General features: G+C 38.1%; 1 protein-coding gene across 1 annotated transcript; it reads left to right on the top strand.

Annotated features, from left to right (window-relative positions):
* On the top strand, positions 1–27,173 carry LOC113227720 (oxidative stress-induced growth inhibitor 1-like). Its single transcript, XM_026460706.1, has 9 exons — positions 1–226; positions 5,897–6,002; positions 7,240–7,339; positions 18,496–18,579; positions 20,104–20,292; positions 22,154–22,266; positions 22,940–23,103; positions 25,277–25,440; positions 26,247–27,173. Exons 1-9 carry the CDS (start codon positions 154–156, stop codon positions 27,075–27,077), a joined length of 1,824 nt encoding a protein of 607 aa, XP_026316491.1. The 5' UTR covers positions 1–153; the 3' UTR covers positions 27,078–27,173.
* Positions 27,174–27,633: the final 460 nt, after the last annotated feature.

Genomic DNA, 27,633 nt, shown 5'->3' with positions numbered 1-27,633 from the left:
GACAATACTCGGATACATCCCCAAAGTTATTAAAAATTAGTAGAGTAAATAATATTTACTGGACGTGTCAGTGCACAAAAATTTTATTAAATACTACTTAATTTATTTAGTTTTTAAATAAAGATCGTATGTGATATTTAGACTTAGCAAAACATGAAAGACAACATGAAGCCATGCCAACACACTTTATCGGAGGATTTGGTGTACAAAGAAGTCGTCATTATTGGTAAGTATACTTTCCGTCATCTTAATCATCAAGAACCCACGGATCTCCTCTGAGGGTCAAGCCTCAAGGCTCAGGTTCTGACTTGTGAGCATTGAGTAGAGTTCTGGAATACGACCCAATAGAGCTCGATGTGAAAGAGTTCCTCTGGGTACGTACTGCTACTTTAGATATTTCTGCCGCCATGCTGTAGCGTAAGCATTACTCCGTTGCGGTTTTGAAAGTGAATGTATAGTAACCTTGCAAGTGGTATTTTACCTGTAATTGTTTGATGCATTTAGTTTGTAATTTATTTTTTTGCTAGCATAAGTTCCTATAATTGTAACAATGTACTCAAGCGTTGGTAAATCTTAAATAAATAAATAAACCTAGCCCTGGAGCAAAGATAGGATCTACGATGGAACGAGCTCACCCAGAATGTGCCTATTCAGTCGCACATTAAAGCTACTCGGGTTGTACATACGTGCTCGAAAACACATTCGCGGGCAGGGTATTGCATCCTTGAGCTGTGCACATAATAAAGATCTTGAATATGTATATGAATATCGACCAAGGAAAGATGATATCCCGCTGTGCATCTATATGTCCGATGGTAATGAATGGCTGGATAAGCTGATGAACCTCATAGGCACACTCAACGAAATATATTCTGTAGAAAAGCGACAGACGGGCAACTCGGCGCCGGTAGGCTAAACTATGAAGTTTAGATTCGAGCTTATCGTCGCCAATAAGTCTCCTGGCTTTGCCTTCAACCGAGTCAAGAGCCTCAACCGAATCAAGGGTACTGCAGATTGATTTTAATTCAATTCATCCAAGTCTGAAAATCAAGTGGGTTTCCGAGCGAGAAGATGAACCTGATTCCTATTATATCTTTCTAATTTGTGAGTTGAATCGCAATTGTGCGCCTCGACTCGGAAGAGACGCAATTTCCGATCGGGAGAGGCAATCAAAATCAAACTGCTTGTGAAACTGACAGACACGTGGGACTTTTCAACTTTATATCTCAGGGTGACGGGTACAGTGACAGTGGCTCTTAGAACTTTGTTATTAAAGCTCTTAGTGGCACTGCAGCTGTTATGAGTAGGCGTGCCGCTTACCACCAGGCGCATGACTCTTGTGGACTTCGCCAGACAGTATTCATCACGATGTTTTCCGTTAGCGAGAAGTAATGGTTCTAAACATTTACTTATGCCTCTTAAGATAAGAACATTCCAAAGTTTAAGTTTAAATTGCAAGCTTGACATGCTATTGACCGTACAAGACTAAAATCTTTCATAACTGTAGCCATAATTGCGATATCAGTGCCAAATGATAATGGCCATGGCAGCAATCGAAATGAATAGAAATTTTCCATCCACACATGACCTGCAATTCAAGTCGAGTCAATTGACCCATAACACGGCCTAAACATACTACTGTGAACTACTCTAGAATGATCCGTGTCATAGACTACACGGATGTAGAACTGCCACGTAATGTATATAACACCTATTCATTGGCGCGTCCGAAGCTGCGGTCCCTTGAGATCAAGCTCAATATTGTCGCTAACTCCTAACAAAAATGATGATACAGTCACTTAGTGGGATCGAATTTGTTATTTTTAATCTCCGACACAAAAAGAGGGAGTTCTAAGTTTAATTATTAATAATTAATCCCTTATCTGTGTATCTCGTCTGTGGCGTCGTAGCTCCCAAACTAATGTACCGATCTTAAGAATTGATACAACCTCAAATGATTTTTGTCGATTCTGCATAATAGTGAAACTGTTGAATCAATAATTTTGGAAATAGTAAAATTGAGGATGTACACTGATGTACACGGAGTGAAAACGCGATTCCTAAATTTTCACGATTGAAAAAAAAACACAAACTTATCTCGAAATTTTACAAGAAAACCGCGTCACAAAGCTCGCTCGTTTACCACGTCACAAAGCTCGTAACATTTAGCACGTCAATAGTACAAAATATCTTATCAAAGTCATTTACTACTAACATTTAATATTAACTATAACTAACGCACACACTCAACATATTACTAGAACTAAATTCAAAGATTTGCACAATATACACATAAATTTAAATATTATTTAATAATAGTATATTGTTATGATATAAATCGCATAAGTAATAAATCATTAATAGATACATTAAATGTTATAAAATAATGAGCATTTTTTTGAATGCATAAGGTCTAAATATTCGTCAACTTTATAGAATGGATTTTCAATTTTTTTTTTTTTTTTTTATCATTTAATAGATACTGCCAACTAAACTAAATAGAACACGTATACTATACGATATACAGTATCATGTCGTTAAAAAAAAAATAATTCTGAAATAAAGCCAGTGTCCCTGCCACTCGGCCTAAGCAAAATGGTTCATTTTGCTCCATTTTGCTTAGGTCGAGGTAGTATCGAGTCTTAAACCGTTTTCTTTTTTCTTTAAAGGCTAATTTAATCGGGACAATTCTTACCCATATTTGATTAGTTCATCTGTTTAAAGCTATTTCGTTCATAGGCTTTTTCCCGGTTAGTGTCGGAATCTCAGTCATAAAATGGATATTTGTTTTTCTTCCACTTGTCCTAGTGGCTTGAAATTTGGTGTGGAGTCCGACGACATTACAATAATATGGTAACCTTGATCTGATGCTGCAACAAGGACAATCTGCACTACCTAACTCCGCAACTACACACGTCAGAACAATCGTGTTTGGGCAAACGGGATTGGTCTCTACGCTTTAGGTTAATTTACGGATTATTACTGAATCTTTAGAAAAACTGTTTTGTGTCGAAGGTTTCCTAAATATTAATTTAAGTTTTATTGTGCAAAACTTATTTCCGGGAACCCTAAAAACGTACTCGTAGTTCAAAAATCTTTGCTGCGTAGATTCCAGGTAAGGGCAACCACCTTGTTACTGGTTGTACGAACTAGCGCTAGAAATAAAAATCACTTGTACTGCAGGAAAACGAATTAACTAAAAAAAATTGCGATTTACAAATGACGCCGTGCGGTACGGCTCGCGAGTAGCAGCGGACTGCCTCGCCGCGGTTGGCATTAAAAAAACAAGGTGGAATACAAAAGAAAACAAACTAAATGTACCTTATTTTCTAAAATTAAAACTATATTATTCTAAACAATGAGCGCGTCGCTGACACACCTAATCTGTCTCTTTTCTGCCCTCCGTTGTTCATACCTGTCGAACGTTCAATTTTAATCATAATTCATTTATTTGTAAAGATGGTATTTCATATACTTGGCAAACAAACACCAAGCGTGTGTGACAAAGTATTTGCCTTGTTTGCCTATTCGACAAATACAGGAAACACCAAATTCACGTTACTGCGCGCTGGTGTTCTCAACACACATCAAAGGTACCAAATAGGCAAATACGCAAACAAACCGTGGACGCTATAGTCACATTGATTATTTTAACTCCCTATCTGGCTCCATGTGTAGACGGTCATATTTGTCAGTGTCCGCATGTTTGTCTGTACGTCAAATATTTTTCCAAGTACATCAAACACCCAATAGTGATTACAAGTGGCCATGTAAAGTGGCATAAGGATGTGTGTCTTACGTGTGCATTTGTAGGGAACTTGAACAATATTTCAATAAAGAGTTGATAATTTAAACTACCTCCGTGGCCGAACGGTTACCATGCCGGACTGTCACGCAGAGGTCCCAGGTTCGATTCCCGGGCCGAGAGAAATATTTGTATGACCTACATTTATTTGTCTCGTGAGTTTGGGTGTAATTTGTGGTTGTCTATATGTGTGTCCATGGCACCCGCGACACAGGGTTTCCCTAGTTCGGGGCTATGTTGAGTGTGTGCGTTATTATAATTATGATGATATAAAATCAGCCTTTACAAAGTCGAACCTGTCGCAACAACGCTGATGAGGTCATGCGTGGAGACGAAAAGGCGGCACTTTTTGTCGCCTCTACGTAATTTCTAATCTATTGCACTTATCAATGTTGTCTCGTCGACAATTACTCTACTTTGTATCAGATTATCAATGAAACGGCGGGACAACTCACGATTTGCTGTCGACTAACAAATTGTGTTATACAAATTTGTACTAAGTCACAATAAAGGAGATACAAAAGTAAGTTTGCCACGCTTTTTCCATTATCTCTTGGTTTGACCGTGTACCTAAACTTTTTATAAATTCATCAGTATAAGTTTCCAGCGATAGGTATAAAATATTTCTATAGAAAAGGTTGATTTTCCTTATGACACCACAAAATCGACAATTGTCATAGTAAACTCATGGTAGGGCACGCACAGAATTCCCAATAGGTAAAAAAATAAAATTTAAAAATCCGAACAAAACAGGGCATTCAAAAAGTCGATAAAATCACAATTTTTTTTATGATATAAGTGACGGGACAAACAAGGCGTCTGCCCATAGATAACCTCCTAATATCTATGCGTGCACCTGATGTTAAGCTACACGCCTGTCCGTAACAGTATCAGTGCCACTCAGAGCTTGAAATCGCAAAGATCTTAGGGGCACTGGGCTGCGCGCCTGTGATCTTGAGACATAAGTTGACAGTCTCGTGTGCCTGTAATTCCACCAGCACCCTTCAAAACAGAAACACAGTAATGCTCACATTACTGCTTGGTAATATAAGCAGAAATAGGCAGACAGTACTTCGCTGGAAGAGCTCTTTCACAAGGACCTCTACTGCTAACAAAATATACTACGTCTCACGATGGCACAGAACGTGTCAATTCGAGACGACGACTTGCATCAACATGCCAGAAGCGCTAGAGTGTCGCTCCAGGCCCATCAGATGTCTGAATGTGTTGTTGCAATGAACACGTAAGGCATCATGAAACGCCTTTGTGTAGTTTATCCAAAGTAACATAAATATTGATTCACTGAGATCCATACACTAACTGGGATAAGAACTGATGATCTTTAAACAGATCTGTTAGCAGATTCACAAGCAAAAGCTTGTAACTTCCTTCTTTTTGCGTCGGAGGTCAAAAACTAAAAACAGAACTATTTAACACTAAACTTAGACACCATAAGCAAGAACAAAAGTAAAAACAGGTTTTGTATGACTTGTATGAGAGTCATACAAATATTTATTTGTGGTTTATAATTGACTATAAAATTATAAGTAAGTGGTCATGCAATAAAAGTAAACGCTCATAAATTGCAATTTCCATTGTTTATAAATAAAAATAACTATTTACGTGTCACATTAAGGGATCTTAGTCACTTCGCTTTCTAGGTCTCGCTTACTTACATGATTGGGCCTTTACATAAAGAACATTTGTATTAGGCCAAAGTACAGCATGCTGTTTCGAAGCAGCTTGAGGACTTCTTTTACGAATTGCATCAACCTTGAGATTCCTGATAAATCGTAAACAAAAGTTCACTAGAGATGCAAGCACTGAACCTTGTTCTTACATGCCGAGGTGCTACTAGGCTATGACGGCGTCGCAATAGTCTCCAATAACTCCAGAGTGTTGGATGATGCTATTCTGCGAGCTAGCAATACAGGACTTGTTATGTTCCCAATGGTCCTTACTAACTAGTCCACAATTATTTGGACAGGTAACGCCCTTAAAGTGATGATGACGTCATTCCTGCTCGTAGCAGTGTAGTGTTAGTTTTGTACCGAATATTGTGTACTAACTTGTCAATAATTCTCTCCACAGGCAATGGTCCCAGCGGTATGGTGACGTCATTCATGCTGGCCGGCAACGTGCCATATCTCAAACAACCTCCTGAGGATCTACCTATCGACGACATGCTTAGAGCCAGGTATGGTATAATGGATATAACTATCAATGAGTGATGATTGTGTAATTCGTTTTTTTAAAGTCTGCCCCGTGTCACGGCTGAAGCAAAGTCGCTACGTTTCCTCCTTCATTGTTTCCTATCATGTATATATAAACGTGGAAATTTTTCGTTACTTGCATCTGCAGTGGTGAGTGAAGAACCATTGACACCCAGCCTCTCTAGAAAGGTCACCAATTGCCAGCTGATGCTGAAGGTCTCCTAGCTTTAGGATACCTCACGTTACTTGCTTTGTGTATGGCCATTCCTTCGCACTCCCCATGCAAAATGCTTTCTCTCCTGCTCACTTTCAAGTAATGCACTAAGGAACTGTCTATAACACCTATTTTCTAGAGGGTGTTTGCTCTTGCCTGTTATTCTCATTTTCTGCATCGAACTCGTTAAATTTCTCTTTCCACCTCTTCCAGGATCTTCCTCGCTTTCTTCCTAACTTCCGTTGTCCAATATTTTTATTATAACATCTATGTTGACCCAAAAACCTCCTTCAAATTTATTCACGGCTGTCGATCATGTGCCACCTCTGCCCATCAAATGTTTTACTTCAAACAATGAGGTTTAACTTTTTGTGAATAGACAACATCGCATACATTGCTCTGATCCCAAAGTAAGTAACTAGAGCACTTGTGTTATGGAAATCGGAAACAACGACGGTACCACAAACACCCAGACCCGAGGCAATATCAACTTTTTCCGAACCCGGAACCTCGGAGATGGAGACATAATGGAGTGCAAGCCACTTGACCACCGAGGTCGTCAAAATATTATGCTCAAATAATATAATATGCCTCTTTATTGAGAAATGTTTTTGTCATTTTATAGAGATTCAAAGGACTAGACTTCATTAATTGGATGAAATCGGATCCCTACGCAGGACGGCGAAAAGAAATACTAGGAGCATGCTATCTTTGTACGGCTTTCCTAATACTTTGGGCAAACTACGAGCACTTAAGTTTCTTCATTTTGGGATATGATTTTATACAAAGTTCGCTGGGACCTCACAGAGTTAGGTTATGCACTCCGACAGGTGCGAATAAGTAGTCGGAGTTAAGTCCCTCTAATATTTGGCTTTTTAATCTTTCTGCCCGTTCTGCTTCAGAACCAGCCATCTGCTTATGTCTTGGAGATAGTACTGGGCCAATGTATCGACATATGTGGCGTCCCATACCAGTCAGTGCATTGAAATAAGTTTTCTCCATTGCAGACTATCAAACCTGCCAACCGGTCAAAGTTTGTACGACACTGATTTGATGGAGCTCGCAGAAGGACTAGAAGGCAGGAGTCAGAACCCTATACCTTTATTGGTAAGTCTCATTTTCTAATTTACCGGCATTATTCGAAAAATGGGGAAGCAGTTTTTTATTTTCGAGAATTGAAAACTACTTTTAGAATGCAAATGATATTGCTAAACGTATGTGTTGGTTATCATTTTAAATGACCGGGGCGCTATGTTACCCTCTGTATATGAAATGCTATGAACGATTATTTTTGAATTTTTATTGAATTGATATTCAATAATTTTTGTGAAATTACTCCAATAGTTTGTTATAATTATTAATACAAAGATCGAACACTCAGAAAAAATTCCTTCGATCGATCGGTCGATTATTTTTGGTTCAGGAAATGACAAGCCCAGAATTGGATTATTCTTCTAACATGAGACCTGTTTTTATCATATCCAGTGACGAGGTAAACAGGTCGCGCGCCTGGTTGTAAGCGTAAATCTACCCATGACTGTTTGAGTGCCACTCAGAATGTGAATCACAAAGGTCTGAGGGGTACTACCATTGCATCCGTCAACCTAAGACATTAGTTGACCAGCACCCCTACATATCAAAACCGGAACTCAGCAATGTTTGTATTACTACTTGGTGGCAGAAATAGATAAAGTGTCAATACTTCCCCGGACGAACTTTTTCAGAAGTAGGTCTACAGTATGGTATCTAGTAAGCTTAAAATTACACGGTCATATAGTTCGCTAGGTTTATGCTCTACATTGTCATAAGTAACGTTTTCATTAACCGTCATAAATGTCGACCTCGACAAACTTTTGTGATCTTTATTTATATTCGTTCTGGAAACTGAGCCATCATTCTTCTGGTTTACAGTAAACGTAATGATAGATAACAAGAGGTAGATCTCGAAGTACATAACTTGATGAAATTGGAGATGGCCTTATAAAAGCCGGGAATGTATGAAGAGACTAAAGCGATTGGAGGAGCCGAAATAAGGTTGTCAGGAGCGTTGCGGTTGGAGGTTCATGATGTTTATCTTCCCTAGTAGCAAAGACAGACGTGATATTATGTATGTTTGTAGAGAAATATCAGCGCCTGCGCAAGCTCATGTAGCGCCCGGGTACAGTCAATATCCTGGCACCTTCTAGAAGCCACACAATCAAATTGGAATTCTTACAATTATATTTTCCCCAATGATCTGAAATTCGAGTGCAAATGGTGCAATTATAAATGGTGTTGAGGAATGATACCTGTTTAATTCGTTTGCACCGCCATCGACGTAGGTTCTGTAGGGGCGTCGCGAGAGACGTAGGTTCTGTAGGGGCATCGCGAGGGACATAGGTTCTGTAAGGGCGTCGCGAGAGGAGGCTCGGCGTCGGCGTCCCTTAACGCCCTGCACCATAGGTAACACCAGCACTGGATATTAATACGAAAAAAAAAAAATTGCTGTTCCGACAGTCGTCTTTGCAAAGTCACAAATTAATTTAAGGGGCAATGTACACGGTTCTATTATAAGATCCCGGTTGTTGTACAACTTTGTCATTTACGACGTTAAAACTATCGTGAAACAATACAATCGCCACGAATTGTAAATAAAAACAGCAGTGGGTCGGGTCTGCTTTCAAGGTTAATAAAATTGATAAAATTTATCAATAACGCATACCACATTTGTTGAAAGGCCAATATTTTGTAACATTATCAAGTGTGATATCACATATCAAACCACAGCGTGGTTTGATATGTGATATGTGACACACAACTCAATTAAATAATAATAGTGTGAGTGAGTTTGTGTTGTGTGTGTTGTATACAAAAGGGTTTCGAATTTTCAGGATGTTAAAGTTTATTTACATGCATCAGTAACTGCCGTATTTCGTATTTTTATCATAGTAATTTATCATTAAGAATAATAATTTGAAAATACAACAAAATAGTGACAGACGTAACATTAATACGAGGAATAAAAATAAACTAATAATTTCGGCAGTCGTCTTCATAAAGTCTTCAATTCATTTAAAGGGCTATATATTCGCTTTTATAATAAGATTCCGAGTGATATTCAGAAATTGCGATTTACGAGGTCCAAAACTACAGCGTAACAAAAACTTTATACTAAAGATTATTATACAGCTTCTGCGTACTTGGATAACAAAAATCCGTGGTAGTAATCAGTTTAGCTCTTGCAGGCAGTCTCGATCTAAGTGTAATAATGAATTGAATTAAATATTGTTATGGTAAATATATTCAAATGTATATTTACAAAGAGCAACCCCTATAGTTTCTTGCTCATTTTTGTCAGGGGATTCTGCCTCACGAATGAGCAGTGGAGTTTAATCAGTATGAAATAAAGTTTGTTTGACTATGACTTAACATGCCACTGTTTGAAGGATTTTTTTAAATTAATTCCATTTAGACATAAAAAAAGACTGTAAAATATTTATTATTTGCATTGTTTATTTACATTTAAGGACATTTTTGCAATACCTATTAATTTTAATACTTTTTTTATGTATGAGAGGAAATTTTAAGTCTTATTGTATTTCTATAATTACATGTTACCTTGATGCTAAGTCGTGGCGATATGAAAATATTATATAAGTAATTTCTTGCATTTTCCATTGAAAATGAAACAATTTTTTTCTGACCTATATCGCGTATATTTGTCCCATGATCAGCCGTGACCATGGGACCTGGAAAGGGCCCGAAATGTTGGTTTGTTTGCGTAGTTCTTTAAGGTGATGATGTAACTGCTTTCCATCTTTACAAAATATTGCAGCAACAACTTTAAATTTTTGAATTTAATTATGATGTGATTTAATGAATTGTTACATAAATTATTTTTTAACCGACTTCAATAAAAGGAGGAGGTTCTCAATTTGACTGTATTTTTTTAATGTATGTTACGCGATTTGTGAACCGATCATGATTGGTCCTATTTAAATTTGAAGGAAATATTCCACCTCTAAGGGGTGAACTAGGGGGAAACTAGGGGGTGAATCCTTGCCAAACTAACTTGCCAAACTCCACGAACTTTAGAGGTCGGCTTTTTTTATAAAAAAAGACATGTTATTCTAAGTTAGTTCTGGTTTAGGTATCCTGAGTAGCAACCTAGAGCGAATTTCGTTGCTCTGGTACGCAGTATAGGGAATTCCCAAGTTTAAGTCCATGTCATTATAGAAATAAGTAAAGCAAAGCCAAATATATAAAATAAAGATTCAACTCATGAATAAAATTACCATAAAATTTCGCTGAGTCACTCTCTGATATTAAATCATCTGATGACCGTGACTCGGTCATGACCTTGATCTCACTTAAAATACATATCACATTGGCCACTATTTGCATTAATAACTCATCTATTATGTTTTCTCTTTATTCATTTATTTGATGACATCGACGATTTAGCGGTTAGCACTTTAGGCGTAAGGTAGCTTTGATTCCAAGCAGTACCAAAGTTCGGGTATAAAACTTTGTTAAAACGGATCAGGTCTGGGTGGTCCAGGTTAAATGCGAGTTGGTAGATGCGACTGCACTATGAAAACACTTTTTTATTATAAAAAAATAAGTGCGCAATTCACGTCCATCGCACCTGGTGGAAAGTGACGATAAGATCGACGACACACGCTCCTAAATAATGCCTATTCACTTTTGCCTTGAAAAGGACCAAGTTATAACGTTCAGGGAACAAGTCTGCAGGCAGGGAATTCCAGTACATAACCGTTCGCCATATAAATGTGGAAGCCAACCCTACGCCTAGTCGCCCGATAATGGAAAGGCGGAATCAAATTATGCAATTCTATCGCACACTCTCCGTGATATATCCTGTAGAATACCGATAAGCTTTGAAGTTTCGCCTCTACTAATTCCGAGTCACCTATAAGCCTCTTGGCACTTTTGTCCATTGCGTTCAAGGTGGCTAGTTGGTGTTTAGCAGAGCTATCCCAGAGGTGGCAACAGTACTCCGTGCACGACCGAACTTGTGCTTGGTACAGCTGAAGCAACTGTCCCGATGTGAAGTAATGCCTCACCTTGGAAAGGATGCCAGGCTTCCTGGCTGCATTTTTGGCAATGGATTTCAAAGTATCTGCCGAAGTTGAGATTAAACTGCAGGTCCATTCCAAGTAGCTGGAGGCGGTCGGCTCTCGGTATGGATATATCACGAAAAGTCGGAGTCAGATGACTATATAGTTAGATAACTCTCTCTAATTAACTTCCCGTACTTTGAAAACGGTTCGAATCCCTGCAGCGACATGCGGGTACTTATGACTAGATTTTCTTAACATAGTAGCAGTAGATCTCCATGGCAATGCAGTGCCACTCAAGGCCGGGTACTCATCAGCGAGTTGTAATTGTAACGTGCAGATACAGTAACGAGGTTCTAGTATGTACGCTTGAAAAAGTCTTCAATTAGACGGCTCACTGCGGACCGCACGCGTATTGCTCGCGAACCATGTACACACTAAGTTTTTTGGTTGCATAACATGCAACGGTTACAGTTATAGCTCGCTAGTGGGTACCCGGTTTTAGAGCTTTAAATCGCAAATATTTGCACCCGTGCCTGTAACTTCACTGGCAACCTTACCCGTCAAAACCGGAACTTTGATTTGAACAGTGATGCTGACATTACTGCTTGGCGGCAGAAGTAGGTGCTGTGGCAGTACTTGCCTGGACGAACTTTACCAGCATTAATGAACAAAATGAGTGAGGAATTTATATGTACAGGAAATGAAACTATTTTTCCGGATTTAAATCGCGTATATTTGTTTTTTCAAACAAACCGACGTTTCGGGCCCTTTACAGGTCTCAAGGTCACAGTTGACTGAGGTGGTACAGTCGTCAACCAGTTATGTCTAATATTAATGCACTATAGTTACAATAGTTATTAATTAAATATCTTATTTTTAATTTTACAAAGAAAACATTCCAATTTACGCTACATTCACTTTTACAAATTATTTTATTGAATGAATTTTTATTAAGTTCAATTTATTATTAATTAATAATAGAAATTAGAATAAACTAAAACATATTAGTTAGTACTGCAGTCTTATGTCTGTTTGGGATTTTTCATCAGAGGATCCCAAACCATCTTCCCTGTTGAAATTAGGATGTTTTTTAATTTCAATGGCCTCTCGCAGCATCCTGGGTAGATAACGGACTTCTTTTGCAAGGACCTGGGGTTTGTCAAACTTCATTGAATGTGTAGGTTTCTCCGTGACTTGCTCGCAGACTGCAGACTTGTTTACGCGACGGTGTTTGACATCAGCTATATGTTCTTTGACGCGGGTACAAATACTTCGTGAGACCGCACTCACAGTCAAGTTTGTAAACTCCTGCATCCTGTAAAAAGATGTTACATTTCACGGGTCTCGGGAACTGAAAAATCTTCCTCATGGGGCTTGAAATAGGTCTTGATAGACGCACGCCTGATGACTCTTCCGATCTTGTCTGTAACACCTCTCACATAAGGTAAAATGGCAGGTCTTCGCTCGACTTACCTATATGTAATTATCAAAACAACAAACATAAGAAACATTTTATGAAAACTGAAGATATAAACTTTATTTTGTAAATTGCTTAATTGTTATTCTATGGCATTTATATGCACGTCAAGGCAAAAACGCTGCGCTTATTCTACTAATAACAATAAAGAAATGTTTATTTGATAGCCTTACGGTGCTGGCTTTGCATATGTGCTTGACAGACTGTAAGCAGGTACATGTTTTTTTTATGTAACTGATTATTTAAGTCATTGTAGTGAACCAGACTGATTTAATAATTGTAAATTTAAAAAAACCTTCTTTAAAAGTTCGTGTAATTACGTCTATTTACCAAGTTTTATTGAAATCGGTGACTGGAAAGTGCGCGAAAACGGATTCATCCCCTAGTTTGTGGAATATTGTCTTCAAATTTAAATGGGACCAATATTTGAGGTACCCTCTTTCCAATAAAAAGGAATCATCAAAATCTGTTAACATACATAGGCACAAAAAAAAAATACAGTCGAATTGAGGACCTCCTCCTTTTTTTTTTTAATAAAGAAGTTCTCAGTCTAGAACTTTCTGTATTTACTGTTTATTGACAATGGGAAATTTACTTTTGGGTAAAGCCGCCGATATTTATAGAATCCTGAAAAAATGTGCGGTTAGGACAATCTACAATCTTGACCCCAGTGTGTCTTGAAGAGATTCTGAAGTTACAGGCACATGGGACTTGTCAACTTATATCTCAAACCCATTCTGCCTCGATAAATATAACTTTCTTAAACAATACAGACTTAATATATAACTTAGAAACTATTTATAATAACTACAGGCCACGCGAGGGTTTACATTGAAACTCGTGGAGGTACCGCATTGGGGCGTTAGGGGGTGGCATCTTGGCTAGCACGATCTCACCAATGAATATTGCCCTTGTGTACTCGATGTATACAGATAACTTGTTTCGTTTCACAAAAGCCTTGACGATCAAAAATTCAAGTCAGAGGTCTTTGAATTTGACAAAAAAAACTACAAAAAAGGTATATGAATATTGAGAACGTTTTTGCGTTTAGTCGTGCAGGGACGTACTCTGAAAGTGTTTGGTCACAGACACTATTCAAGTTATTTATTTTGACTTCGCTCGTCAACGTAAATGTTATTTTATAGTAGCAGTAGACAGTTACTCGAACCAGTGTCTGTTGCCAACCCGGGGCTGCCGCGCTTATCGAATCCTATAATTACAGACCGAGTCAGTACGAATTACGTACGAGTACGAGATTTTACGAATTTTTCTATACGTTGGTTGCAGATTTTTGCACTGTGTTTTAAACGCGGTTTTTGCCGTCAGCGCATAGTTGGTTCGAATCCAGGCTTTTGTTTAATAATTGATGTAGCAAATCGCTACAAATCCTATTGTGTATATTTTATAATAGTCTTTTTTAAGCTTAGTTTTGTATTTAAACCCTAAATTTAAATGTGCTTGTTTTTGGCGCCTTTTTGTTGACTTTTACTAGTGTTGGTTTGCTGTTTTTTGCCGTGACAGCTACGTGGTGTTTTTCCAATAACTTATTAAAAGCTGTAAGTACATTCTTTTGGTCTTGCTCACTCGTTATTAGCTTCCACCCCATTGACTTACAATTATATGGACGTCGGGACCGCGCTAAAAAGTGTCCGAACTTATAGGGCGTTAAAATCGTATACAGAGCGTCATTCACGCTTTAGACTTCGTTTGTTCGACTGACAGCGAAGCAAGCAAAATTAGACAGTACAACGATGACATTACAATTTAAATTCAACGTTTTAGCTTTTTCATATTCCTTTACATGTCACTACGTTTAAATAGGTTGACTTGGGACATTTTTTTCGTGGTTTTTGTATTAGACCCGTCGTCCATTTATTTGTAAGTCAATGTTCCACATTTACCCTTTCACCCATTGATACAGTCCGCTATAATTACTATTATTATGATAGTACAACATCATGATATTCAACATAAATGTTGCAAGTACACGCTATTTATATCCGACAATAAAGTTCCATTTCCATTGAGAAGCAATCGCGAAAACCTAAAAACTCGACAAAAAATTGTCATTTAATTCAATTTTACTAAATGCATATCTGTTACATAAATAAGCAGAATTGGCTCTGCGAAAATAGTACTTGCTGCTATAATGCTTTGTTTAAGAATCTGGTTTCATACGTTTTTTTCTAGCATTTAAGACGATGTCTCTTTATATTCTGTCAAGGTCAAGGTTACCGCGATCAATTGTCATTCTAGACATTCAATAGCGGCCTTTACACAGACACTCTATCGCGCGTGATTCCGCGATTGAGTGCGCGTGTAAAGACGTCAAAAGAAAAAGGGACAGACCGCGCGATCGCACTCGTCAGTCGCGCACTCCTATACGCGTCAGTTTCACGCGGTCTATCCTGCGCCATTAGCCTTTACAGTGTAAGGCTAATGACGCAGGATAGACCGCATAGTTTCCCAAAGTGGTCCCTGTGGGCGCTGAAGAGTCTTGGAGAACTGGGAGGCGTTGATGGTCTCCAGGGAGTGCTACCGCATTTGAAAAAAAAAACTATATAAACTACATTTATACTATACTATATATATATATATATATATATATATATATATATTTAGTGTGTGTGTGTGTGTGTATCAATTATTTTTGTGGGGGGTGGGCATTGACATTTTTTTATCTTGCCTAAGCGGGCGGTGTGCCAAAAAGTTGAGAACCTATGCTTTACACGGACGCTCTTTGCGTTGTAACAAAAACGGACACCAGCAATCGCGCGCGACAGAACGTTAGGTTAAAAAATTTCAAACAGGCAATGATAGATAGATAGATAAGCACTTTATTCACTAGTGTGACACAAATACAGATTGAATACAACAGGAAGAATAAAACATTTTTGTCATAGCAGTGAAAAGGGATGACTCGCATATGCCTAGGATCCCTAAGGCGCTAGTTTTCAGTCAGAACCAACGAGAGGTACTAAATCTAGAAGTTATTTGTAATAAAAGATCTAATAAACGACTAGGAGGGAAATTGTGCGTGAATAGAGCATCTGAAGTAACCTATTCAATATGTAAGTGCATGTGCGGATTTGAATATACATAACTTTAACTTTTAACTGCCTCCGTGGCCGAACGGTTACCATGCCGGACTGCCATGCAGAGGTCCTGAGTTCGATTCCCAGGCCGGGAGAAATCTGTGTATGGCTTACATTTATTCCTCTCGTGAGTTTGGGTGTAATTTGTGGTTGTCTATGTGTGTGTCCATGGCATCCGCGACCCAGGGTTTCCCTAGTGCGGGGCTATGTTGAGTGTGTGCGTTATTATTATTATTATTAATGCATGCTTTCCCGCGCACAATCCTGTGAGTCTCTTAGGAGCTTTTAAGCAACCAGGCAAGTTCCATGCAATTACCACTTACCACCCGGTCCCAGTCATATCCGTAAACTGAGTGTTATTATACGGTATATATCAACGAACAACAATTTTGTATGGCTAATTAAACTTTGCTAGTTTGACGATGCCAAACAACCTCTTTAACTTTCGCAGTTAACTCACTAACTACCGTATTTTGTCGACTCAGATTTCAAACGCAAACATTCTTCGCTGAATGTGGTGCTAACAATTTGATACTTTGAATTGCAGTAGTTTTTCTTTAAATCTAATATCAAGTGACGGGATGAATAAGTCGTGCGTCTGATGGTTAGCTACACGCCTGTCCATAACAGTTGCAGTGCCACAAATCGCAAAGATCTGAGACATGAGTCGACAAGTCCCATGTGCCAGTTGATTTCAGCGCCCTTACCCTTCAAAATCGGAACGCAGTAATGCTGACATTACTGCTTGGCGGCAGAAATAGGTAAGTTGGCAGTACTTCCCTGGACAAACTCGCACGCTCGTCGGCGATATGCTCGTTAGCTTTCCCCGTCCTTTCTTTCGACAACTTCTTAAGATGGCGAAGAGATTTTTAAATGACTACTTTTTACGTATAGGAAATTAGTTATTAAGTAAATTACAGTTACTATATTTTTTCAATTGCATTAGTAATTTTAATTTATTATAATTCTATCTTAATTTCATATCATTTTATCTTAATGTTAATTTAAGCTGGTGGGTGTTTTGGATAAGCTCTGTAAGCCCACTCGCACTATTGAATATAATACTTTTAATACTTTTTATTTCTCCACAAAATACAACAACAAATAAGAAGTACATAAACAATCTTTACAAATCTTTGGAAAACATTTGTAATAAAACCTACACATCTTCGAGTCCTGCATATTGTTATGTATTATACGCACCAGAGTTAATTTACAAATTATAATTGTCGTTCAAACCGACCATTGTATGTAAACCGACCATACTTATTATCATACACAGCCATACAAGTGTCATAGGTGTTTATATACATACAGTCGTACATAATGTAATGCATAGATTAATATGTAACCACAGACATATATCTAGATAGACGCCGCAAGTACAGCAATTTGTATGGAAACCAAGCGTGCCACATTTTTTCTACCCACTATGACGTCACAAGAACTATTTAGTGATGAACTTCCTTCCGCTCGCTGTAAATCTAAATCGATTGATTGAACGGAATACGCGTAAACATTTTTGTTCAAGTATTGCTTATCGAGTTCTTAGGTTTTCGCGATTGTTACACATAGGAAATGAAACTATTTTTCCGGATTTAAATCGCGTATATTTGTTTTTTCAAACAAACCGACGTTTCGGGCCCATTACAGGTCCCATGGTCACGGTTGACTGATTTTTTGTTTAATAATATTAGACATAACTGGTTGAAGACTGTACCACTTCAGTTATAGAATATTTTTATAATATTGCTAAGGTCATAATAATTTTCGTCCCTTTGTTTTCAAAATCGATCAGAATCGAGAACAGTGTTGCCTAACGTATATACATCACTAAATGTTAAATTTGGCCAAAAAAAAATGTACAAGCGGCCGTATCACGAAACTGAATGCGTTATACAAAAGTGCGTTCGTTCGATATTCATGGCGTATTAACAAAGGATCACAAATATATCGCACCAAGTAAAAGCCGCAGTGTATTACAAATCATGAGGCATACACTCTGTTGCATATTTGTTTTCTCGAAAGTCTTCAAAATCACTTGCCCGTTTGAAGGAAACGTCTCTGTTTACCCATTCACTCACAGTTATGGTGCTTTTGCAGTTTATAATGGCACAATTATGCATTTTTCACGTTTCCGACTGGTGTTTATCTGCGATAACGGTCGAGCGTGTTCTGAAGTGTAACAGCGGCAAATAAGTGAATTCCACTTACTCTGGGCACGCGAAGTACATACACTTGCGGCGTCTATCTAGATATATGTCTGTGTATGTAACCTTTGGGTACCTTACCTTTTTTTTGTATGCATGTTACGCGATAAAATTTGTGAACCGATTTTGATAATTCTCTTTTTTGTTGGAAAGAGGGTATCTCAGTACTTAGTGGTCCCGTTTGAATTTGAAGAAAATGTCCCACCTTTAAGGGTGGCAAACTAGGGGATGAATCCGATGTCGCACCCTTTCCGGCAACCGATTTCAATAAAACTTGCCAAATAGATGTAATTCCACGAATTTTTGAGGCTGATTTTCTTAGTACGCTGTACTGAGATTATGAAGTATAATTTAGTGTTATCTTTTATTCTGTTTTAAGTAATAATAAAATAAATGGTTTTAATTGTTTTATCTACAGATGGACAACTTACTGCGGCCGTGCGCGGACCTTGGCCTGCAGTCCAACTCGCTGATCGAATGGAAGTTTGAAATTGACAAACAGGTATGTATACATATAATTTAATAGTATAAACCTTTATTAGACCCCTTTTTGCAGTGGGTGCAGGGTCCTATTCGTGCCACACAAGCTCCTTCAGGAATCTCAGCAATCTCCTAGGTTTGCTGAAGATTTCGGGGAGCGACCTCGGCACTCCAAGGTATTTAGCCCTGTAGCTGGCCACGCCGGAGTACTGTAGTAGGATGTGCGCGGCCGTTTCCTCCCCCTCCATGCGCGCTCTGCATAGAGGGCTGTCCGTGATACCTAAATTGAAAAGGTGTTTATTGTATGGACCACGACCCGTTAGGGCGGCAGTTAGAGTGAGAAGCTAGTTTTAAGTTTCATTAATTTTCGAGATAGACTAGCGTTCTGGTCTACAAACCGTAAGGGTTGTCCATGTGTTATTATGAAAACATTTTGTACTTTTGTGTATTGTTGTTCTTGACCACTGGTAGGGAGGGACACTATCGGTTCTGGTCTTACAGCGTCCGTCTCCGACCCTTTTCTGGCTAGTTCATCTGCTGCGTCATTGCCGCTGTGTCCTTTAATCCACTATAAAGTTACGTGGTTGTGTATACATACCTCCAAGAGTGTTTGATGGCATTCGTAAATGAGTCCTGAGTTTATGTCATAGCTGTTCAGTGCTTGGAGTACTGGCCGATATTACTCCGGTTTTTTTTTTAATAACGCACACGCTCAACATAGCCCCGCACTAGGAAACCCTGTGTCGCGGGTGCCATGGACACACATATAGACAGCCACAAATTACACCCAAACTCACGAGAGAAATAAATGTAGGCTATACAAATATTTCTCCCGGCCCGGGAATCGAACCTGGGACCTCTGCGTGGCAATCCAGCATGGTAACCGTTCGGCCACAGAGGCAGTTCAAATTATAGTAGTATAATTTGTTGTTTGAAGTAGTATTATAGTAGTATATTATTCCATTTCGGTAATTTAGGGGCCAAATGAAATCCGCGTATATGTCGTGGCAACCAAATTAGCGCGATTTACGGGAATCTATTGTTATCAGTCTGTAGACAACATAAATTAATACTTACTGTGCAAAATAGAAAAGTCGTAGCCATTGAAATAACAAAGTAATAACTTTAAATCGATCTCCTGTGAAATTTGGTTTGGTGGAGATACGCGCTTTTTACGCAATGTATGTCTCTATTTTTATATATTTTTTTTATAAATAAATATTCATATTTATCTCCACAATACTGTCTCTGTGGCCGAACGATTACGATGTTGGTCTCCCTGTGTGTTTGTGTAAAGTCCTCTATTTTTCATTATTTAAGTAGTTATTCGTTTTTTTTTATAGTGCCATAATATGTAATATTCGAGTATTGTACCGTGAAATATTAATTAATAATTACTCCATAATATATTAGAAATTAGGTAGTGAACAATAGTCGAGAATGACCCTATTATACTAATATTACAATTTATTTCGGCATTGTATGTTAATTTTAACTCTATTTTGTTATTCAACCGTGTGTGTATCTATGTACTTGTAATTTACAGATAGACCACGTAGTTCTCGGCCGCGGTCCCCCTGGCGGCGCCTGGCACACGTTCCCCCCGACCGTCCGCACGCTATCCCCTGGCGCCTGGCTGTCTTTACCCCCGCACTCCGCAGCGGGGGTAGGCCGGCTCTCCGCTAGGGCTGTCGCTAAATACTGCAGGAGATATGTTCATGCGTGCAAATTACAGGTAATTTCAATGTGTCTTTACGTCGTTATTAACCCGATGCTTGATCCTCCTTACTCTGGCACAAACATATTGGTAACGCATTTTTTTATCGATCTAGTGTGGTTTGCATTAATATTAGACCTTCCAATAGTTATTTTGATAGGTATGTAACAAAATTGAGTATTTCATCCATTGACTTACAAATAAATGGACGACGGGTCCAATACAAAAACCACGAAACAAATGTCCCAAGTCAACCTATTTAAACGTAGTGACATGTCAAGGAATATGAAAAAGCTAAAACGTTGAATTTAAATTGTAATGTCATCGCAGTACTGTCTAATTTTGCTTGCTTCGCTGTCAGTCGAACAAACGAAGACTAAAGCGTGAATGACGCTCTGTATACGATTTTAACGCCCTATAAGTTCGGACACTTTTTAGCGCGGACCCGAACGTCCATATAATTGTAAGTCAATGATTTCTTCGGATGTTTATTAAATTGTAAAGAGAAGGGTATGCCATTAATAATGGAAAACATTATCAGTCAATATACAATATACACCATATTCGTTTCATGAAATTTTCCATCAACTATTGACACATTTGCGGCTGTATGTACTCGACAACTTCACGAATTCCATCTTTGAGGTCTTGAATCGATTGTGGGTCATTGGCATATACCTTATCTTTCACGTAGCCCGAAAGAAAAAGGGCCACAGGTGTTAAATCACAAAATCTCGACCAATGGTGATCGTCTATTCGAGAAATCACACGGCCAGGAAACTTTTCACGCAAAAGAGCGGATTGGATATATGGATGGAGCGATTTATATGCTATTTAGATACGATAAAATTTATATTTATTGCATTTCCCTCCACTCCAGAACTTTGTTATGCCATTGTCAACCCTATCAACATGAGCACGGGACTCAAGGAGAGAGCTTAAGGCACAGTCCGCCACACTGACCTAATGCAAGTTGGGGAATTACACGTTTAATTCAAAGTCAAAGCTTTTAGACAGTATCCGTAATAATGATAGTTACAAAAATCTTATAACCTACGTTACTAAGGATGTTGTCATATATATTACATTAGATTATAAACACCCGGACACATAAATTGAGCCATCTTGGATTTTTATTCTTAAAGGGCAGTACACAAAAATATTGTTATCACTGAACAAAACATTTTTCCCCGATTTTATAAATTCAAATTTTCACTACGCCGTTCGTTACTTATTATTTTTTTACAAAATTTCTGTAGTGCTAAATGTAAAAAATGCTAAGATCGGCGGGCGGCGTTACAAGATTAGGCCACGTCAAAAACATCCACATCAGAGGCAGTTTTAAAGTGAGGTCTATCTGATCATATGACAAGGAAAGGCCTTGACATGAGTAGCCAGCCCAAGAGACGTAGTAGACATGGATATCCCTTATTAATAAAGATCTGCGAGAGCATTAGACCACAGACGACCCAGGACAGGCCGTCTTGGAGAAAAGTGACCAGAAGGGCCAACCCCAATTAAATGGGAAAAAGGCCAGGCAAACGAAGAAGACAAAATTTCTATTGTACCGAAAAGCTACGTTTTTACAAAGTATATATATGAAGCAGGAGTTTCACTTGAAGGCATTAGAAAGCCCTCGGCTGAGCTGTCAAAACAGCCCGGACATTGTATGCCACATGCCACTAAACCATAGGTTCCGAAACTTTTAGGCCCACTTGGGCAAGATAAAAAAAATTTCAACGTCAACTACAAAATATAATTGAAAAACACTCATTTTTTAAATTAACTTAACACAAAAATCACAAAGAAAAAAATATCATCAAAGTCAGTCTGTCATCTTCGGTCGGTCATACTAAAATGTCCAAAATGACATTTGCAGCGTTTCTTTCGCTCGGGCGTGGTAGTGAGCAGCGTGCGTCTCTTGCCGCGTCCAGCCGGCCCGCCCTGCGCCGACGCAGCCTGCCCTTTGCGCGCCAAGTTCATCGTCGAGGGGTACGCAACAGTTTTATATTAATCAGAGTATTAACCAGAGAGCACCTTGTGAAAGCGTTCGTCCAGGGAAGTACTGTCACCTTACGAGCATTACTGCTATCCGGTTTTGAAGGGTAAAGGTGCTGGAGAAATTACATGGACTTGTCAACTTATGTCTCAGGCGGGACGGGCGCAGTGGCAGTGCCCCTCAAATTTTTGCGATTTGAAGTTTATTTTTTTCTTTTTACAACCCTTTGAATGATCTTATGGCTAATCCTGGCGATGATTTAGAGATGGATCTATTTGATATCGAACCCACCAGCGCCACATTTTCTCTCTTTTATAGTTATAGTCATAGTAATTCTATTTTATTTGAGGTTTTATTATGCCCAAGTACGTTTTATTAATATATTGTTACAAAATTGTTTACTCATGAATGGTCATGTTGTATGTACATGTTTAGGTTTACATTCTAGAGTAGAACTAGTAATAATGTTTAAGATTTACATCTAATAAATAAATAAAGCTCTGTGCAGCACTAGAGTTTTTCTGCGATTTTCGAGATTTGCGCGAAAGTTTCAAGAAAAGAAGAACAACAGTAGGTCTCAAGTAGGTCTTTCGACACCTAATGTTGGCACGCGTCTGACACTAACTAACCACTTCTACTGTATTTATTGTTCTGTGGTGTCTCCAGGTACGACCTGTCCGAAGGGCGTGCGTTTTCGTACGCTGCGCGTTATGTGGTGGTGGCTTGTGGCGGCGGCGACCGCCCGAACACTCTCGAGCCCGACGTGGCCAAGTACGCGCTGCACTCGCTCAGCAACATCGAACGGGCGTTGCACGTTCTCAGTGGACATTGTAAGAGCCTTATTACATACGCTATGTACCGACGAGTCCGATCTAGGCTATACCGATCGCTAGAGGTTCACTCTAAGCCACAAGGGGTCCATGTCAGCGAAAAAATAGAAGATGCATTTAGGCAGGGTGCCACATTATACAATTAGTATCTATGTATGTACGTACATAATACTTTCTTATTATAAACATAAACTATATATGCAATTGATGAATTTGTATGGTCTGTCTTAATAATAATAATATCGTTTATTGCAAAACATGTTGTTACATTAGGTCTTATAGTAGTTGGTAAAGTATCAAATATTATTACAATATCAAATATTAGTACATAATATTATTACAATGAAAATAAATAAATCTAAGCAAATATATTCAGAAAGTCAAGTGATTTAATTTTAAAATGATTGTCAAATTTAACTTTAAAGTGTTTTAAAAATAAATCAATTTATTTATTAGTAATTAATAAATTAAAAATTAATTACTTATTAATTATTCGTCAATATATCTTAGTATTGTATAATAATAATAATAACATTTGTCAATTAAATCTTCGTAATAATTGCGATTATTTACTCCGTGATATTATTATTCTGCATTTATTTTATTAAATTACATAATCATATTTTTATAACACAGATAACATATTAACATTGCATTTTTTTATAACATTACTAAAAACTCCTGCATAGTAGCATTTTTGGGACAGATGTTTACTAAGTTGGTTTTTAAACATTTTTAGGCTATTTATTAATTTAAAAAAGTCAGGGAGTGCGTTATAAATTTTAATTGACATAGAATACGGACCCAAGTTGACCATTTGCAGTTTTGAAACTGTGCTAGCCTGCATTTGGGTCTTAATGTTTCTGAACGACAATTTTTGAAAATGGACATTTCATTTGAAAATGAAGTAAAATGACAGTTCATTGCGTAAGTGTTGCCCGCTTGCAAGCAGCTAGTGAGTGCAGTCGATAATTCTATCGATTATCTACTTAATGTTGGTCACATCGGCCCATTATTCGTCCAACTGTTGGGCACAGGTTCATTTGAATTGTCAATTTTTGTAAGTTTTCATACATAAAATTGATTTCGATACTAGTAGGCCAACTGTCAAAATAAGACTGAAGAAGGCAATAACGTAATTAGAACGTCGTCATAGTCACAGTTCGAACGTTTTTGGCAAAATTTTACCTTATTTCACAATCTATCGATAAAACTGTCGACAACAAATACATGACTATTTAAAATTTTATGAAAACATGCAACCCTGTGAACGTCATTTTACTCGATCTTCAAAAAGGACAGAAATCATTTCAACGGTTAAATTTGAAAACCTCATACGACTTGGACTTGGACGAAAACCCTTTTTTATTCTTCAAGCACAATATCAGCACTTAAAGCTTAAAATATAATTTCTACCAAAGGTTGATTACACCTTTATTTTGGTCATAAAATAAAGGTGTAATTATAGATTTTCATATAACATTAGTTCTAGTAATTCTGTTTTTGGTGCCTATTCAAAAGTTCAAATTAATAAAGGTGTCAAACCTTCTAAATTTTGCCGACGTTTGTAAAAATAGCGTTCGGTAATTAATAATCATAGTTTCCGAGTTTTCATGATCTTCAATGTTTATTCATTACATTCTCACTTCTTTTAAACAAATAAATAAAGCTCCTGTCAGGGCTCCGTCACTCACTCAAGGTTACAGGATAAGTGCCTACAACTGAGTGCACTGACGTCGGCGCAAGCGCTCATACAAGTCTTTCATGTATGAGGATTCGGCTCCGCATGACTGCTCACAGCGGGCAACGCTATTTTCACCTCTCTGAGCGCGTGCTTAGGTTTCTTTTTCCTAGTAGTGAACGCCTGGTGTCATTAATCAGATTTAGTAGGCTATTATAGTGTAGGTATTTTCGATTTTGTATGCAAGTGACGTATCTGTTACGTAGTAACTATTAAGTAATCTGTGCTCCGCACCTGTGAGTTGGCAAGGTACTTTGTTTAAGAAACGTACGGCATGTCATCATCAAACAGTACTTAAATGTAATCTAAGTTAACACATAGAGGACAATTTTTAGGTCATAACACTTTATAATGCGATGTTGGAAAGCAAAGTTTCGTTGTCAGCCAACAGGTTTTTGTCGCGATAGTTACCTCTGACGTTGTCCGTTGCAGCGTCCGCGGCCCGCGCGTCGGTGCTGATCGTGGGGTCGGGCGTGTCGGCGGCCGACGCCGTGTGGCTGGCGCTGCGCGCCGGCCTGCGCGCGCGCCACTTGCACCGCGCGCCCGCCGACGCCCTCGCCCGGCTCAACCCCAGCACCTACCCCGACTACTGCCAGGTTGGTGCGACGCGGGCAGCCACGGCCTTACCGCCCTTCACGTGCACTCGGAACTTAGCCGTGTGCGATTGTTACTAAAAACATTCGAGTTTCTCTTTAGTCGTCTTTACCGAAAAATAATCGAATTTTCGTAATTACTATTTACATTTTCGGTTTCTAGAAAAACGTCCTTACTATGTGCTACGGAATGGAAAAACAAAAAATCGATCCATTAATTATTTATCAACATTATTTTATTATATTTGATCAACAATCAAAAATTAGTTACTAGTAGGTTAGTAACTATTTCGAATCATAGTCAATATTTGATCAACAATCAAAAAGTGAAGTGTAAGACATTAATAAGTAATTGATATCAAGAATCGAATTATTTCAATTATCTTTTTTATCGAATAATTCCATTATTTTTAGTAACTATCGCCCATCGCGAAAATATACAGATCGAATTTTTAATACAGCAAAATAACGCTGTGGCTCATCCGCTCTGAGTCTATACACGGAATTTAAAATCGGAACATAAATAGCTTTGTAAATCAGTCGTCCAGTCCCGCCCGCAATAAGGTAATTTTCAGGTTTGTTTTCTCTGTCTAATTTCGGTGGCAATTTTTATTATTTAAGTATTCCAGTATATTATCGTGAAATTTTCAATAATACTTCAGTATACTACACTCAAGTATTAAGAAATATTTCATGATAATATTCTATATTTAAATAATAAAAATTACCACCGAAATTAGGCAGAGAAAACTATCTTGAAAATTAATTATTAAAGCCACATCTGATAACTTAAACTTGTTTTTCCACAGGTGTACAAAATGATGTGCGACGGGCCGTCCGGAAACCATCCAAACTACACACCATATCCAGAACATGTCATCTTGGAAGTCGTCCCGGAAAAACCAGGTTTAAACGGCCATGACATCGAAGACGACGCTCTACGCCCCAAAAGAGTAAAACTCCTCAACCTAGTCACGAAAGAAATCGAAGAAATGACCGTATCTCTCATAGCTGTACTCATCGGTTCAAAACCGGATCTATTCTTCTTGCAAACAAACTTCAACCTAAACTGCATTGACGTTAAGTGCGTGAAATGCACTGACGAAACAAAACACGCGGCAAAACGGAAAATCGAAGACGACCAAAGGCAATGTTTCTTAAAAAACCATTGGCATTACCTGAAATCCGTATTAGGACAAAGCATCCAAAGCTGCAAATCTCGATATCTGAATTACACAGAAATAAACGGCAATAATACGAATTGTGACATACCGGATTGCAACAAGAATGACAAATGCACGTGTAAGGTGAAACTTGAAAACGGTGCAATCAAGACTTTGGTGGAAAAAGACTGCAGATGCGAAATCATTCCTTACTCCGACCCCTTAGAGAACAAAATTAAATGCACATGCCAGATGAATCCTTATTCCAGTGGCATAGGTTTTGGTATCGATCCCAGGAAGCCCGTTGATGGTAGAGCAAACCCAGTAGCCATTGATAAGAGCACTCATGAATTACTCAATGCACCAAAAGGGTTGTATGCCTTAGGCCCTTTGACAGCTGACAACTTTGTCAGATTCATACCAGGAGGTGCCCTAGCCATAGTCGCCAACATACACAAAGAATCCAAAATACAGTGACTTAATTTCAATGTCAAACTGCACCCAGGGAAATTGTGATTTGCAATACTTACTTTTTTTGTTTTTTATTGTAATAAATTATTTTTTTATACCCCCTCTTTCGTGATTTTATTGAAATACCCAATTTAGTAGAAAAACATATTTATTCGATTTGTAACATGATATAGAAATACATTTGATTCTCTTATGGCACATTTTGTACAATATTAATATTATTGAACAATAACTTATCACTAAGTTAAGTAAACAAAATTCAGCTTAATTAAGCTTATAATAAATTATTTCAAGGCAGTTACGAGTACAATAACAGACAATAAAACTAGCACAAATCAATAATACAGTCATGGTTACAATGATAATATGTAAACGGACATTCAGTTGTAAATAATAGAAAGTGTACCGTAAACTCATACTGAAAAGGTTTATTTTTACGCTGTTACAATATTTTTAAACGAACACACAAACTTTTGGCACTGACAGTAGCAATTGGTAGTTTGTTAAGCATTCTGGGCATTGAGATTGAACAACTGCCTAGCGCAACTTATATAACCACAGC

This window comes from Hyposmocoma kahamanoa, unplaced genomic scaffold (genome assembly GCF_003589595.1).
Source record: "Hyposmocoma kahamanoa isolate Upper Pololo Valley unplaced genomic scaffold, ASM358959v1 215, whole genome shotgun sequence".
NCBI classification, from domain to species: Eukaryota; Metazoa; Arthropoda; class Insecta; order Lepidoptera; family Cosmopterigidae; genus Hyposmocoma; species Hyposmocoma kahamanoa.
This window is presented reverse-complemented; position numbering and strand designations above follow the sequence as displayed.

What these genes read in the sequence shown, in the direction of transcription:
- LOC113227720 (XM_026460706.1), top strand. Translation starts at nt 154, where the DNA reads ATGAAAGACAACATGAAGCCATGCCAACACACTTTATCGGAGGATTTG. An exon ending in CAAAGAAGTCGTCATTATTG is followed by an intron (nt 227 to 5,896) that starts GTAAGTATACTT and finishes TTCTCTCCACAG; the next exon opens with GCAATGGTCCCAGCGGTATG. An exon ending in GCACGTTCTCAGTGGACATT is followed by an intron (nt 23,104 to 25,276) that starts GTAAGAGCCTTA and finishes TGTCCGTTGCAG; the next exon opens with CGTCCGCGGCCCGCGCGTCG.